Here is a 14,751-nt window from a genome sequence, read left to right on the forward strand (position 1 = left end):
TAAACATTTTTTACATTATAAGCAAGACTCTAACCTAATATGACAATTCAATAATTGTTAGTAATTATTAAGAAAATGTTTCACTAAACTGGCACCAATTGATCAACTATTATATAAAGATTGATATCTGAAGTGATATAATCCCTCCATTGCTTCTTACATGAACCTTCATTGCAAGACTCTAAGGAACTTCTACCATTTCATAATGTTTAAACTTTATAGAATCAAACCGAGAAGACGAGCTCCTCGAATCCATAGCATTATATATGTAAACACTTCTCACTGGAAGTCTTTTTATGATCGTAATGTCATCTCGTTCTGTCAGGCTGATTAAACCTTACTAGAGGAACACTTACAATGTTAGCCATGTTCTGAAAGGAGAATGAAATTTCAATGAGCTTCATATTCCAGCTACCATCACCTTGTATTAAAATACTCACTCAAGAACTTTCAGCTCCTGAATGGTTTATTGATAATTTTAGAAGTTAATTATTTCTTTAGATAATCACTTAACCTATAAATCCTAATAAACTCACCATTTCTAATGTTCATTATCAGAAAATGAATGTTGGAATATGAATTTCTCCGACTAAGCTTAAATAGTATATCTTTATCAATGTTTAATGATATTTTTTTCTGACTTTTTGAAAATCTAATGAAATCATAAAATTATCTTCATATTATAAAAATTTGTAAAGATATAGAAAAAAATTATCTATTAAACCATAATATTTATACTTTTAAAAAAAGTTCAAAAATAATTTTTATAGTAAGGTTTTAAAAATAAAAATAAAAATAAATTTAATATAATTTTATTCGATTTGAAAATTAGTATGTTTCAATTTGATTTTTTTCAAATTTAATTAGATCACAAAGTTATATTAAAATACCAATTGAACGGAGCGTCTGAATTTATAAAAAATTTAACTTAACTCAATTTTTAAAATAAATATTCTAATTGTAAAAATCAAACTATTTCGATGAAAATTTTATAAATTTTAAAATATCTAAACCAATTTATCAGTTTGATATTAATTTTAAATTTTAGTTCATTTTTTATTTGGTTGGATCTTTTTTATCAAATTTGGTTGGATTTCAAAGCAACCAAATTACATTTAAAAATGAAATTAAAACATTTTAAATTAAAATTATTTTTTTTCAAAAAAAACTTTATTGTTTAAGCTTTAATTAAAAATATTTATTGTTTTAAAATTAAAATAACTAGTAATTACGAGAGGATCGTTGTCTTTAACCGTATATTACAACTTACAAGTACGAATTATGGAATTTTTGCCATAAAATAAGATAAAACACCAAAATACGTAACCGACCAATAATTTTATTTTATTTTCCAATCTTTTGTATACTTATAATTTCCAAAACCAAATAAATCAGAATTCCCTCAGAATTTCTCTCAAATTTCCTTGTTCTTTCTCCCTTTCATCACGCTTAGTTAAAATCCTGGGTTTTGCATATTCATCTTTAATTAACTTTAATCGGGATTGAATTGAATTGCTTCGTCTATCATCAAAATTCTGCTCTGTTCATCAGGATCTAATTGGCAATTCCGCTCTGAATTTGTATAAGGTACCGTTTTCTGATTTTTGTGATTCTAATGCTTGTTTCATGTTCAATTGTGTTAATCTAATGCAAAATTTATCTGTGAGAACACTTTACAAGTAAAAAAGATTGGATTTTTATTGCTCGATCATTGTCTTCTATTGAGCTCAGCTTGAAAAAGATTGAATTTTTTAAGGTATTATCTTCGTATTTTCAATTCTTGGTGTAGGATATGAAATTGTAATACGTGGGCCTTGATTGAAATTCAAGAATTCAATTCACTTTCAGTTTTCACCTCTGGTTGCGGTTGTTTCATTTTAGATATTATCATGTTGAGATCAATCCCTTAAACTAGCTATGTTAATGTCAATTGTCAAATAATGGTTCTGTGGAATGTAAAATCCGATTTACGCTGTGAAAATTATCAGCTGTCTGCTGTAGTTCTTGCCTTAGCTTAGCTAGTTGTAAGTCTGTCGATGTGTGCGTCTCATGTTATGCGGTGGTCTTGGGAGCAAGTTACTTAGTACGTATATGTATTATACACGGAATGAGTAGATGTCTGAATGCAGGAAAAAAGGCGTCTGCAAGTGTGTCTGCTTATGCAAGATTTTGAAGTTCGTAAATAGACGTTAGAGTTCCCTTTTCCACTGATTCTTTGTTTTTACTGTGCTTCCTGGTAAAATTTCATATTCTGAAGGATTATATAAAGAATTGGAGAGAATACCGAATAGCAAGTCGAAATAGTCTGAGATATTTCTTCACTTAACTTCCATAAGTACCAGCTGATAGCTACACTAATTGAAAGTGTCAGAACAGGATGTTCATAAAAAATTATATAGCTTTGCTTTCTTGATTTTTTTGAAAGCTCCTCAGTGTAGTAGTCAACAATTGACTTGATGAATGAGTGGAAATGTGATGTTAGCAGGTTTCCATGGCGTAATCACGCTGGATCTTATTTTGACTGCACTTTAATGAGTTGTTATTTTCTTTATTATTCGTAAAACCAATCTAACCATCTGACTATGGAATCTATCTGGATTTGATATGTTACATGGCAGTTAGAGTAGGGGGCTTATATGCAGTTTAAATATTTATTTGCTGAAACTTATTCACCATCACCATATCCTTACCAGCTTTATCATAAAGGTGGTCGATCCTTTTTTGTCCAACTTTTCCTGTATTAACTTGAAAATTTAAATTTGCCTGGTGATGGTTGTTTTAATAAATTGAATTTGAACAACGCATCTTAGAACATAAGGAGAGTCATCCATAGCTTCAGATTTATTTACTTTGCATCAATTTTGTCTTAAGTTTTAGGGAGAAGGTGCAAAAATGACTCTCATGTATATCCTGTATCTCTTCTTGGCACTTTATGTATTTCGGATCTCAAATATGACCCTAACGTTGAGAAAAAGTATCAAAAAAACACAAATAGACGACGTTAAACAGAATGAGTACGGCGTTAAACAAAAATATTAACGGAAGGGTCATTTTTTATAATTTTTCAAGACGTTGGGGTCATTTTTGAGATCCAAAATACATGAGGTGCCAACATGAGACGCGGGCTATACATTAGGGTCATTTTTGCCCCTTTTCCCTAAGTTTTATGAGGAGCACCCTTGTAAAAGTTCTTAAATATTGTTTCTTGTTTTTCCGACTTACAGGAATCTTTAACTTGTTAAGCATATAATAAAGAAGTGATGGCTAATCAAAATGTATCAGCACATATGGTGGTACCCACTGATTCATCTGAACTGAGAAGAATGACAAGTTCGGCAGATTTTGGCATGCACAGAGTTCAACCTCTGCCAATCCAGCAAAACAGAAGCTCTTTGGATGGTCCTGTAGCTATCCTTTGGGACATTGAGAACTGCCCTGTTCCAAGTGATGTTCGCTCTGAAGATGTAGCTGGTAATATCAGAATGGCTTTACGGGTACATAATGTAATTAAAGGCGCTGTTATGATGTTTTCTGCATATGGGGATTTTAATTCCTTCCCTAGGAGACTCAGAGAGGGCTGCCAGAGAACTGGTGTTAAACTCATTGATGTTCCGAATGGTAGAAAGGATGCTGCCGATAAAGCCATTTTGGTGGACATGTTTCTTTTTGCCCTTGACAACCCGCCGCCTTCTTCCATTGTGCTTATATCCGGGGATGTTGATTTCGCTCCAGCTCTCCACATACTTGGTCAACGTGGATATACAGTGGTCCTTGTTATCCCTTCTGGGGTAGGTGTTTCATCTGCTTTGAGCAATGCTGGAAAATTCATTTGGGACTGGCCTAGTGTAGCTCGGGGAGAAGGCTATTTACCCCCCTCAAAAGCTTTAATGCCTCCTTATACAGGAGCAGCTGATATTTCTGCTTATCTCATGGGGTGCCATGTAAATGAAAACGGTGATGGCCAGAACGAAGAAGAGGCAATAGTATACAGAGGATACTCGCAAAGCTATTATAACTCGAGAGATTTCTCTTTAGTATCTCAGTCCTTGTCTGAACACAATAGTTCTTCAATAAATATGCCTTATTTCCCCACTAGTATAAGATCACAGAGTCTTCCATCTTCTCTAAATGAAACTTTAGCAGGCCCTGTATTCTACGACGACCAATATAACTCTCCTATGTGGGTACAACCTGGGGACATAAATGGTCTGAAGGTACAATTGGTGAAGTTACTTGAACTTTCAGGAGGATGTTTGCCTCTTACTCGTGTTCCTGCCGACTACCAGAAGCTTTATGGACGGCCTCTCTATGTATCGGAGTATGGGGCAATCAAGCTGGTGAATCTTTTCAAGAAAATGAGTGATGCGTTGGCCGTAGATGGAAAGGGCCAAAAGAAGTTTGTTTACCTTCGAAGCTGGAAAGTAAGCCCGAGCGCACCTCCTTTTGTTTTATCAAGAAAAGATAAGAAAGGAAAGGGTTCTCAGGAGGAAAGCTTAGATGTTACAACTGGGGCTGGCTCCTCAGACGAGTTCTCAGACGAGGAAAGGGTAGTAGTTGAGGAACAAGAAGATAGGAGGCACCAAAGTAAGAGTAGTACTGGGACAATAGCCTGTTATGAAGTTACACAAAATCTTGAGCAATTTAAGTATGAGTTGCAAGATATTTTAGTGAGCTATTCTTGTCGAATTTTCGTTGGCTGTTTTGAGGCAATATATCAGCAACGTTACAAGAAACCACTAGACTATCAACGATTTGGTGTTAACCAGCTGGAAGAGCTTTTTAATAAGGTGACTGATGTTGTTGTTTTAAATGAAGAACCAGTAACCAAGAGGAAATTCCTGGCTGCAGTTAGCGGCTAATACGAGTAAGGAGCCACCTATCTTGAAATCTTTCGCATACTGCACACTTTCTCATGTCTTATAACAAATTTTTCCACCTTGGTTCATAAATGGTGGAAAAGGCTGGATCACATCTGTTGTTTTTTTTATAAAATATGTGTCCTGCATGGATATGAATGTTGTTTTTGAAATTCCCATGTATGCCTTTGTCACTCAGACTGATCCTTACTAATGCTTAGCATCTAGCTCTACTGTTTAATTTTGTAGTTTGTGTATAATTACATTGACTCAATACGGTGCACTGAGTAATTTTGTTTTAATTACTGATCTTGAAATTTTGACATAAATAAATTTTTTTTCGATCATTAGAATTCGAGAAGTTGGAATTTCTTATTGCCAGAAGAATTGAACTCTTATAAACTGAGTTTTTCTTTATTTGAAGTGAGCGGAAGAAATTCAACAGTTCCCTTGGGGTGTTGAATCTCTTTAGTGCCAACAGCAATGTTGATATACAGTCATCATTTCATCCATTTTATTTATCTGAAATTAAAGGTAGTTAATTCGCAAGCTATGAAAGGATTCGGGTTAATTCTTTTTGCAGTTAATGAACTATAGGCCTTTTACAACACGGTTACCATCATTTCGTTTGTTATATTTTGGTAATCGAACTAACATTTTACACCAACGCCAATTACTAAAGCAATTTAGGTCAAAAATTGCTTGTGGCAACGGAAGTTTATGTTGTTATCCAACGTGTTCGTTACCACATAAGCAATTTTTGGCCTGAATTGCTAGTCACCCGTTGATGTAAAAATGAATGTTCATTTATCAAAACGTACAAATAAAATGATTATAACCATTCTGTAAAAAGCATATAGTTCACTAACTGCATAAAACTGACCCAAAAGATTCTTTAGGGTCCTTTGGCAGATGCAATTGCAGAGACAATGGGACTTCTAACCACATGCGTCCCATTAACTTCATACCACCACAAGAATCCATAATTCCCAAAATAATCACTCTCTGGAGCCACACTATCACCTTGTAAACTGACTTCTACTGTCAGGTCAAATTCCGCAGTGCTATATTTTCCGGAAAAGGAGATGGTCGATGGTTGTACAACGGCTTTCATGCCTGAAGGAGTTTCCACCACCGCATTATAAACGGAGGCAGTATCTGCTACATTCGTCAGCACCCTCTTGAATGTGGAGGCAGTTGTATTCGTGTTGTTCAAGATAAGCATGAAAGACGGATAGTTGAGATCGAAACTTGCATATCCACAAGTAAAATTTGATGTTCCTACTATGATTTGAATCTGCTGACTTGTGTAGTTCACTGCACACAAGTAATTGATGTAATCTTCCACTTGAATGTCATACACTAGACCAGGATCCATGGCTTTGTTAGGATCCACATGTCCTGCTCCGAAATCAAGTGGTGTGCCAGCAACTCCTGTAGTCATATCAATGATAACACCGTTTGTATTGTCCTTGATGTAAGCGGTAGTCATCATTGCAGATCGAATTGCTGCCGGGCTCCAGTCACGGTGGGTGGCTTTGAGCAATGCAGCTATGCCTGCCGTATGGGGGCATGACATGGATGTGCCGGAGACAATAGCATAATCAGTCTGCAGGTAATCATCCTCGCGAATGGGAGCAAATCCTCTGTTCGGAACCCATGCTGCTAAAATATGATAACCGGGAGCCAATATATCCGGCTTAAGAATCCATGGGGATCTCCGGTCAGGTCCTCTAGACGAAAAGTAGGCAACTTTTGGAGCTGGTTTGGTGCCTAGTATAGTTTTACCAAACTCAATACTAACTGTTGCATTTGTTGTGTTCAGTATATATTGCTTGATCATGTCTCCATCTTTTGTGCTCACTATCACAATTGGCTGGTAAAAATAGTCAGGATGTTCAAACTCTCCGTCATCCTCGCTGAAGATAGCTCCAACAGCTCCAGCAATATCGGGACCGTATCTATCCGTTTCCTTTCGAAATGCTGACGGTTCGTTGTCATGGTCGCAGAAGATAAACTTGTCTTTAACATCTTTATGATCTAAGGAATTCAAGTCACAGAGTTCCTTGCTACGGTTTCCATGTCCGAAATATACTGGAACTCTTGACACAAACAAATTCTCCGGATAAAATGACTGTCCGGTGACTGTCACGACTCCGTCTCCAAGGGTGACATGCGCTGCAAACTGACGGTCAACTGTTCCGGCGCCAACTGTTGTGATCCAGGGTGCTCCATTGAGCATGGTGTATCCATGTGGACCTCCATTTCCTGCTGAACAGGCAACAAAAATCCCTCTCTTCATGGCTGCAAATGCTCCGATGGCTATTGGGTTATCGAAAAATGGAGTCTCGAAGAAACCCAATGACAACGACATGATGTCCACGCCATCTTCAATGGCTTGATCCATTCCAGCAAGGACATCAGTTGCTGCAGCATCATAGGCATCGACATCCTCACTATAGAACAACACTTTGTACATAGCTATCCTGGCTGATGGTGCAATTCCTGTTGCACTGCCTTGAGCATAACCGAAATAATCAGCTCGTCGCACCCGGCTTCCAGCCGCAGTTGATGATGTATGGGTTCCATGACCCATAAAATCCCTTGGTGAATCATAGTCATCTGTGTTTGATATATTTAGCTTGTACTGCTTCATCCCTTGGCTAAACTTCCGAGCCCCGATCAGTTTTTTGTTGCAATTGGAAGTATTAAATTCTGTTCCCGTTTCGCATACGCCCCGCCAGCGCTCTGGTACGGAAGGCATGCCTTTATCTTTAAAGCTCTCACTTTCTGGCCAAATCCCAGTGTCAAGAACCCCAATGATAACATCGTCACCGAACTTGCTTGCTGGCCATAGTCCAGTGTATCTGTTCAATCCAAGAAATTTCGGAGTATGCGTAGTATGAAGGTGACCAAATGATTCCGGAAAAGTAGCAACATGACCAGGCAAATTCTCGAGTTCATCAAGGTGTTCTTGGGATAATACAGCACTGAAGCCATCCATAACATGCTCGTACGAGTAGAGATGGACTGGAGAGTCGCCATCTGGCGATGACATGGATAATAATGTTGACATGTACCAATCATGGTGAGTAGAGAAAGTTGCTGGCTTTGCTGATTTGTCCATGTGGATTATGTAGGCCCTACGATCATTTGCAGGCAATGATTGGGCAATTGCGAACAGCAGGAAGATAGTAAGTAGAAATTTAGGAGTAGAGTGGCCCATTTTTACAGGTCAGTGAATTTTTAGATATAGGATAATATATATTATACATATATATATACAAATTCAGGCTAGGTGAAGCCAAAATGTCTAACTTTGTTTCGATGAAATCAAGTGACAGAACAGTTAAAAGGTAACAATGATCAATTGGATTACTGAGCCGACATCTACCACATTAGCATAGTTTTTAACCCAACGAAGTTAATTTCGACCGTCCAGTTTGGGACAAAAGATCAAAAAATATAAGTTTGTGGCTTGGAAATTTTTTTATCTATTTGTCAATTTTGGGCCAGTTACGAGTTACCACCTCTTACCATCAAAACTGATGTCGGATTAGCGTGTAAATAACCACAAATTGACGAGTTGAAGGTCTTTTTTCTTCCAAAGCCATGAACTTGAACTCTTTTGATCTTTTGTCTCAAGTTGAATGGTCAAAATAAACTTTTGTTGGTTTTAATTGACGAGTTGAAGGTCTTTTTTCTTCCAAAGCCATGAACTTGAACTCTTTTGATCTTTTGTCTCAAGTTGAATGGTCGAAATACACTTTTGTTGGTTTTAACCATATTTTAACTTGTCAATTTGAATTGGCCTACTTGTATTTGCTAATACCTGGCTGACATGATAAGAGATTTTGGTCTTTGATGGAATATCAATAGATCCAATTGAGCTTTTCCTCTAAGTAATACAAATACAAGAATTTTCATGTTACATCAAGCTATTTTTACAGCTAATGCAAGCAAAAATTGTTATATCTATGCCTTAATTCTAGCCAAAAAAATATCAAGACATAAGACAAAATAAGGTATCTAACTAGTGATACAATCTTGCAGTCATTGACATGCTCTATGAAGCAAAATCCACACAGCAAAGCCGACAAACTATGTGTACCTCGTATTTCGACAGTTTCCATGCAATCAATATGCCTCGACGATGATTCCCATCAAGCACTAGAAAATTTTGATTGGTGACTGAAGGGCTTGAAGCAGGAGAATGACTCACCTCAGACAGAGAGTATGTTGGAGGGAGATTGTGGAGAACCAGTTTCTAGTAAAAAGCTTCTGCTACAGTACGACCTTGATGTGCTCGAAGAAGAAGCAAGACATCTTCCATCTCCGCTGTGAAAAGCCGGATCACTTCTGTGCATTTTTCCTTTACTTCTCCTTCCTCTTCCTTCACTTCCCTCATACTCTTCGTCTTCTATAGCTTGTAAGAACCCACTTTGCATTGGGTCAGAGCTTTCGTACAAAAGCCTGAGAACCTGCTTGATTGAAGGCCGGGCCCTTCCTTCCCTCTGCGTGCACCATTTCACAATTGCTAATACTGTTTGAAGCTGGTCGTAATCAAAAGAGTCGCGGATACAAGGGTCCACCAATTCGTGCAGCCTTGATTCTGATTCCATGAATGTTTGAGACCATTCCACCAAATTCTTGTTGTCTTGAATTGCTCGCCTTGCAGTTACCATCTCCAAGAGCACAACGCCATAACTATACACATCACTTTTCTCAGTGAGCTCTTGAGTGACCATATACTCAGGATCCATATAACCTGAGAGCCATAATATAGTTAGAAGCTTTATCTTAATGATGAAGATATTTCATGCCGTAGTGTGCAAGTATTATTGTCGCTGACCTGGAGTTCCTCGGATATCAGTATTTACGGGTTCAAAGCAAATAGAGCCATCTTTCGAAGCATGTGCAAGGCCAAAATCTGCAAGCTGGAAAACAAAATATGGCCTGAATGAGACTGTAACTGAAAGATAAACAAGTTTAAGAAATAACTGCACGATTCTAATTCTTCAAATTCAACATATGCCCAGAAAAAGTAATAAAGCTATATGTGTATCCCACAATTCTGCGTTACCTTGGCAGCAAAGTTTTCGTCCAGTAAAATGTTGCTCGACTTAATGTCTCTGTGGCAGAGAGGAGGATCACAGTAGAAATGGAGGTAGTCCTGCGAGTAAGAGCAATGGATGAGGAGGGGAAATTAAAAAGTCAATTAATCAAAAAAGCTGAAGCTAAACTAATCAGTCCCAAATACGAGCATAATCTTACTAATTTACCAGAGCATTAGCGACATCAATAGCAATCTGAATTCTAGTGTGCCAAGCCAGAGGATTCTTTCCCGGGGCTACACAAACAAGAGACATTTTATTTAGAATAGAAGGTTATCATACACGTGAGCCTCTCAAAATATACGACAATTTCTGCATCTTAAAAAAAGAACATTGAATGTTTTCAAAGACAACAATAGCATTTGAATCATGCATTGATCTATCATCTAGACAAAACTGTTGTATGAAACTATGAATTGAAAGCATGGAAAATAAAGAATGGTGGGACAGTAAGTATTTTTTTCTTTTGGTAGAATTTCCGAGTATAGATGAACACAAAAAATGAAGAAACATACAGTAAAGATGATCTGTTAAGCTTCCATTTGCCATGTACTCGTACATCAGAAACCTGCATCACAGAAATAGCAAAGTAACTTAATTTATGCAGTACATTTAATCTCAAGCCAAAAGCACATTGTTAACACTTTATATGACTAAAACAACCCTCAAAAGTTTCTTTGCACAGCTACATTGAACATGCACAAGAACAATGTCATGCACATGCAAACATTCATTCAACAGAGAGTGAGTTACGAAGAAACTAAGAAGCTTAATGATAGCATAGAAAAGCGATTACACGAAGAGTATAGGGAAACACTAAGCAGGAAGCTAAATAATTTGACTAAGCCAGGTAAATGAATATTAGACAGATAACAGTGTTGCATGAGAAACCATCACAAGCTCAATCATTTAGCTGTATACTGTCGTTCATGTGGTATGATAGGTCCAGAATCGAGTCACTATTAAGCAAAAATAGCCTACCTCTCTTGTTTTTTGATGCAAAAACCTCTTAAAGATACTAGGTGACGGTGATGAAGACGAGCAAGAAGTTCTATCTCTCTGCAGAAATCGTCTTCCCCCTGCTCTGAAACTTTGTTCATCTGCTTTACTGCAACCGCCAAGCCATCGCTAAATTGAGCGTGATAGACTGTTCCGAATCCCCCTTGCCCGATGATTGTGTTGAAGTTATTAGTTGCCTTCTTAGTTTCCTTGTAGCTGAATTTTTGAAACATTGACGTAGGTCCTACACGAATCAACAAGTAATAAAAAAATTAATTAACAAAACCTTAATATGTGCTAGGACTAAGAAAGCGTGTGACCGCAATTATAATTCAAGGACCCACCCAAACCTTCTTGTAATTTACGTATAGGTCTAGGAGGGGGAAATGTTTTTGTAGAGGGCTTGTCTATATTTTCTGATTCTTCTAGCTCTTTGTGTTTTTTATGAATAAGAATTATCAAGACCAACAGCATTGTAACAGAAATAACTGTAACAGCAATGCCAACAGCCGGAATTAGTGTCAGGTGGTAGCGATGTTGGTTATCGTCTATTTTCACTCCCAATACAAGTTGGCTTGGACTTGCAGCAATCAATGAACTTGGTGGAGCCTCAGGACTAAGTGTGGATGGGGATACCTCTGAAAGTAGCATCATAAAACAAATTATCAATTTTTGCAAAGAGCAACGTATAACTAATGACAAACAAGATAAAAGAAACATACTTCAGATCATCTGCAAGAAAGCAAAATCTAGTCATACCAGCAGGGATATTGAGCCCTTGAACTCCAAAGAAACAGCTTGCCAAATCAACAGCTGAAGCATAGTCAATTTGGCTTGCAAGAGCAGCAAAACTTGCATCACGGCAAGTACTCAATGTTAAGTTATTATCTGTTCCCACGAGATGGTGAAGATACACAATTCCAGCATTTAAACACTTCTTGCAGCTGCTTTCCGCTGAAAATGGCACTTTGCAATTTTGCATAACATCTGTAAACTTTGGAGACCGCAGCATCTGTGCGACAGTTGTTCGACCCTTACACTCATAATTAACTGTGATTTTAGTCCCAAAGCCGCAAAAAGCTGTAGCATTTTTTGGAACTCCATATAGTTCCATTGTTTGTGAAATGGAATGGAGGCAGATATCAGAAAAATTGGAGGTAACTCCTAGGTCGCTAGTTCCATTAGCATAACGAGCAACTGAGACTGCAACAAAAGCATTTATATAGCGGCAACACTTTCCTCTCTCCTCCTTGTTAGAGCATAAAGAAGCTGCTAGGGTGAAGTTTGAGTCACTCAAATCCAAAGGGCAGTCTGCAAAAGATAGCAGAAGTTATTATCATTCATCCCAGATGACATAAACTTTTCATTGCTAATTCAAATTTTCATCATCTTTTACTAGTGGAAAAAGTTTAATGGCATGATGACTACAAAAAAATGCACATGTTTCCTCAAATAACCTTTCAGAAAGATTAGCGGAGCAATGCACCAATATAATTCCTACAAACTTGTATAAGTCGTTTTTTCAATCAATGATAATATCATTCTTGTCAAAAAAAAAAAAACAACTTCAAGAATCTAAACATTCCCTCAATTTCTTTCCTTATTTGTATCATCATCTTGTTATTTGAAATGGCAAAATACGCGACCTTGAAAGATCAAAGATATTTATGCATTCAATCATGACAACACTAAAGGATTGCAAGCAAGGACTACATAACTAAAGATTAATCTCAACTCGACAACATTCCAACTAAATATTCAGTTGAAACTCTCTAGACACAATCTCCATTTGTACCATTGAATGCTTATTAACTGAATTTATCTTTCCCCTTTCAATACAGCAAATGCACCAATTAAGCAACAAACCATGCAAGAATTCTACTATTTGCAGTATCACCAAACAAAGAACACCAATTTAATGCCAAAAATGAAGGTCAAATCTTGCCATGTCATTCTCTCAAGAGCTAAACAGAATATTCATTCAGTAGAAACTCCTAAGTACCAACACTTCCATTAAAGTTTCTTATCTTACACATAGAATTAAAGCACATAATATAAAGAACATCACTTGGATTAGCAGAGAGTACAATCTTAAAAGCAAAGATCCCAAATTTTCCCAGTTTAATGAAACACCAAGAAAGTAATACAAAAGCTTAACTCTTTTAAGACCCAAAAAGTAAACCCCAAACATACTCAAACAAGAAAAAGAAACAAGCAATAAAACAACACTAACTAACCAGCTGCTGCCATTATTACTAGAGGAAGCTGCATTACAAGCAAACCCAATAACAAGAACCCTCCATAAACCTCCATAGAACTATAAAGTTAAGAACTTTAGGTTGAATCCAAGAAAAGGGTAAAAGATGAAAACTTGTAAATGTTTTTTTTTTTTTTATGTTTACATTTGAGGACCAAACAAGAAAACTGCAACAAACTTTATTTGTTGACTACATGGGAAATGGAGAAAGACCAACTCTTTGATGGTCCTCTCTCTAAACTTGTTGAGGTGATAATTAAAATGAAGTGGGTCCAAAATAAGTAGTATCTGCACAAGATTTCATGACACTTAAGGTCTTCGTTAGAGAGTTAATGGTTAAGGTGATGCCAGAAAATATGGGTCCAATTTCAGGCAGTACTATAGTATCACAATTATTACAGAACCAAGTTCACTTGCTTGTGTTTGTATAACAGTTACATCACTCATTTCAACTATAATAAACCTGTTTTAATTCATCAATTTTTTTTTTTTTACCAAAGATATAAGTCATTGATGAAGAGTAAATTACATTGAAAAATCATATAATACATTTAATATATAATCTTTCAATTTTGATCTAAAATACTAACAAACAACCCAAGATACAAGCAAAAACTAAATCGAAATTAGACAAATCTAGACATTGATTCCGCATAAAAGGAGCGAACAAGAACTTAAGAGCGAAGTTTCGTTGGAGCGGGTTTTCGATTTGTCCTTCCGATTTGACCGACAAACCGCTTGATCCGTTGAAACTAAGTATTTCCGATCCTCATCTTCAATAAAATTCTAAAAAGTTAGAACAATACCATCCAAAAATCTTAGATCTACAAAAAATTGATTATGAAGCTTGAACAATCACTTGAGATTCTTGATAGATCTAAGAAAATACGCCATAAAAACATCAACTTTCAAGCAAAAAAACACTAAAATCCATACCGAAAAAGCTATTAAACGGATAAATTTATTAAAATAAAACTTAAGTTTATAAAATATTAAATTTTTATGGGCGGAGAGGAGGCGATTTTCGATTGAGATCGGAAAATCACCTCCTCCCACCCTTTAAGAGATGAAGTAGAGAGGAAGTTGTTTAGAGAGAAGGGAGAGAAATTTTTTTTTTTAAAGAGAGAGAGTCACTATTATTAAGGGTATCAATTATGATTTTTTTTAATTCATCAATTTCTGACTATCATTTTGTGTTTGTATAATAGTTAACATCACTCATTTCAACTATAATAAACCTCTTTTAATTGATCAATTTCTGATTATTATTTTTTAAATATATCATTCTGACTTTTTAGAGTTTAGTTTTGTCAGTTGGTAATTACGGAGGTAAAAACCAATGACTTTTTAATTCATTTAAAGATGTGTTAACCATTTATATTTGACCAGACTGGATTTGAGTGATTAGAATTATGTATTTATAAAAATCTAACCAAATAAATATAGCTATGTTCGTTAGTATGAAAAAGGAAATTTAATTTGGTTTTAGATATTGAGTTTTTTTGTTAAACCAAAAACGTTCTAA

The 14,751-nt window shown here is 36.2% G+C and overlaps 3 protein-coding genes across 5 annotated transcripts; 1 reads left to right on the top strand and 2 right to left on the bottom strand.

Moving 5' to 3' along the window:
- Positions 1-1,337: 1,337 nt before the first annotated feature.
- LOC126660081 (uncharacterized) lies at positions 1,338-6,698 on the top strand. 2 transcript variants are annotated; one of them, XM_050353417.2, is made up of 3 exons: positions 1,338-1,587; positions 3,225-4,864; positions 5,905-6,698. In XM_050353417.2, exon 2 carries the CDS (start codon positions 3,261-3,263, stop codon positions 4,857-4,859), a length of 1,599 nt encoding a protein of 532 aa, XP_050209374.1. In that variant the 5' UTR covers positions 1,338-1,587; positions 3,225-3,260; the 3' UTR covers positions 4,860-4,864; positions 5,905-6,698. The 2 variants fall into 2 exon arrangements, with proteins under 2 accessions (XP_050209374.1, XP_055960049.1); XM_056104074.1 differs by lacking the exon at positions 5,905-6,698 and having other exon boundaries at positions 1,339-1,587; positions 3,225-5,158.
- On the bottom strand, positions 5,210-8,082 carry LOC126660079 (subtilisin-like protease SBT3). Its single transcript, XM_050353414.1, has one exon. It carries the CDS (start codon positions 8,080-8,082, stop codon positions 5,752-5,754), a length of 2,331 nt encoding a protein of 776 aa, XP_050209371.1. The 3' UTR covers positions 5,210-5,751.
- A 646-nt stretch (positions 8,083-8,728) lies between these two features.
- On the bottom strand, positions 8,729-13,643 carry LOC126660080 (probable receptor-like protein kinase At1g49730). Of its 2 annotated transcripts, none has more exons than XM_050353415.2 (9): positions 13,207-13,643; positions 11,729-12,280; positions 11,314-11,607; positions 10,952-11,213; positions 10,486-10,538; positions 10,139-10,206; positions 9,940-10,029; positions 9,709-9,793; positions 8,729-9,624 (listed from the first exon to the last, which is right to left on the bottom strand). In XM_050353415.2, exons 1-9 carry the CDS (start codon positions 13,280-13,282, stop codon positions 9,080-9,082), a joined length of 2,025 nt encoding a protein of 674 aa, XP_050209372.1. In that variant the 5' UTR covers positions 13,283-13,643; the 3' UTR covers positions 8,729-9,079. The 2 variants fall into 2 exon arrangements, with proteins under 2 accessions (XP_050209372.1, XP_050209373.1); XM_050353416.2 differs by having other exon boundaries at positions 11,320-11,607; positions 13,207-13,642.
- Positions 13,644-14,751: the final 1,108 nt, after the last annotated feature.

This window comes from Mercurialis annua, linkage group LG8, assembly GCF_937616625.2.
Source record: "Mercurialis annua linkage group LG8, ddMerAnnu1.2, whole genome shotgun sequence".
NCBI classification, from domain to species: domain Eukaryota; kingdom Viridiplantae; phylum Streptophyta; class Magnoliopsida; order Malpighiales; family Euphorbiaceae; genus Mercurialis; species Mercurialis annua.

Coding starts and splice junctions, on each gene's coding strand:
- LOC126660081 (XM_050353417.2), top strand. CDS start 3,261: ATGGCTAATCAAAATGTATCAGCACATATGGTGGTACCCACTGATTCA.
- LOC126660079 (XM_050353414.1), bottom strand. CDS start 8,082: ATGGGCCACTCTACTCCTAAATTTCTACTTACTATCTTCCTGCTGTTC.
- LOC126660080 (XM_050353415.2), bottom strand. CDS start 13,282: ATGGAGGTTTATGGAGGGTTCTTGTTATTGGGTTTGCTTGTAATGCAG. Junction 12,281..13,206: donor AGTAATAATGGCAGCAGCTG/GTTAGTTAGTGT, acceptor TATCTTTTGCAG/ACTGCCCTTTGGATTTGAGT. Junction 10,207..10,485: donor CTTAACAGATCATCTTTACT/GTATGTTTCTTC, acceptor TTGTTTGTGTAG/CCCCGGGAAAGAATCCTCTG.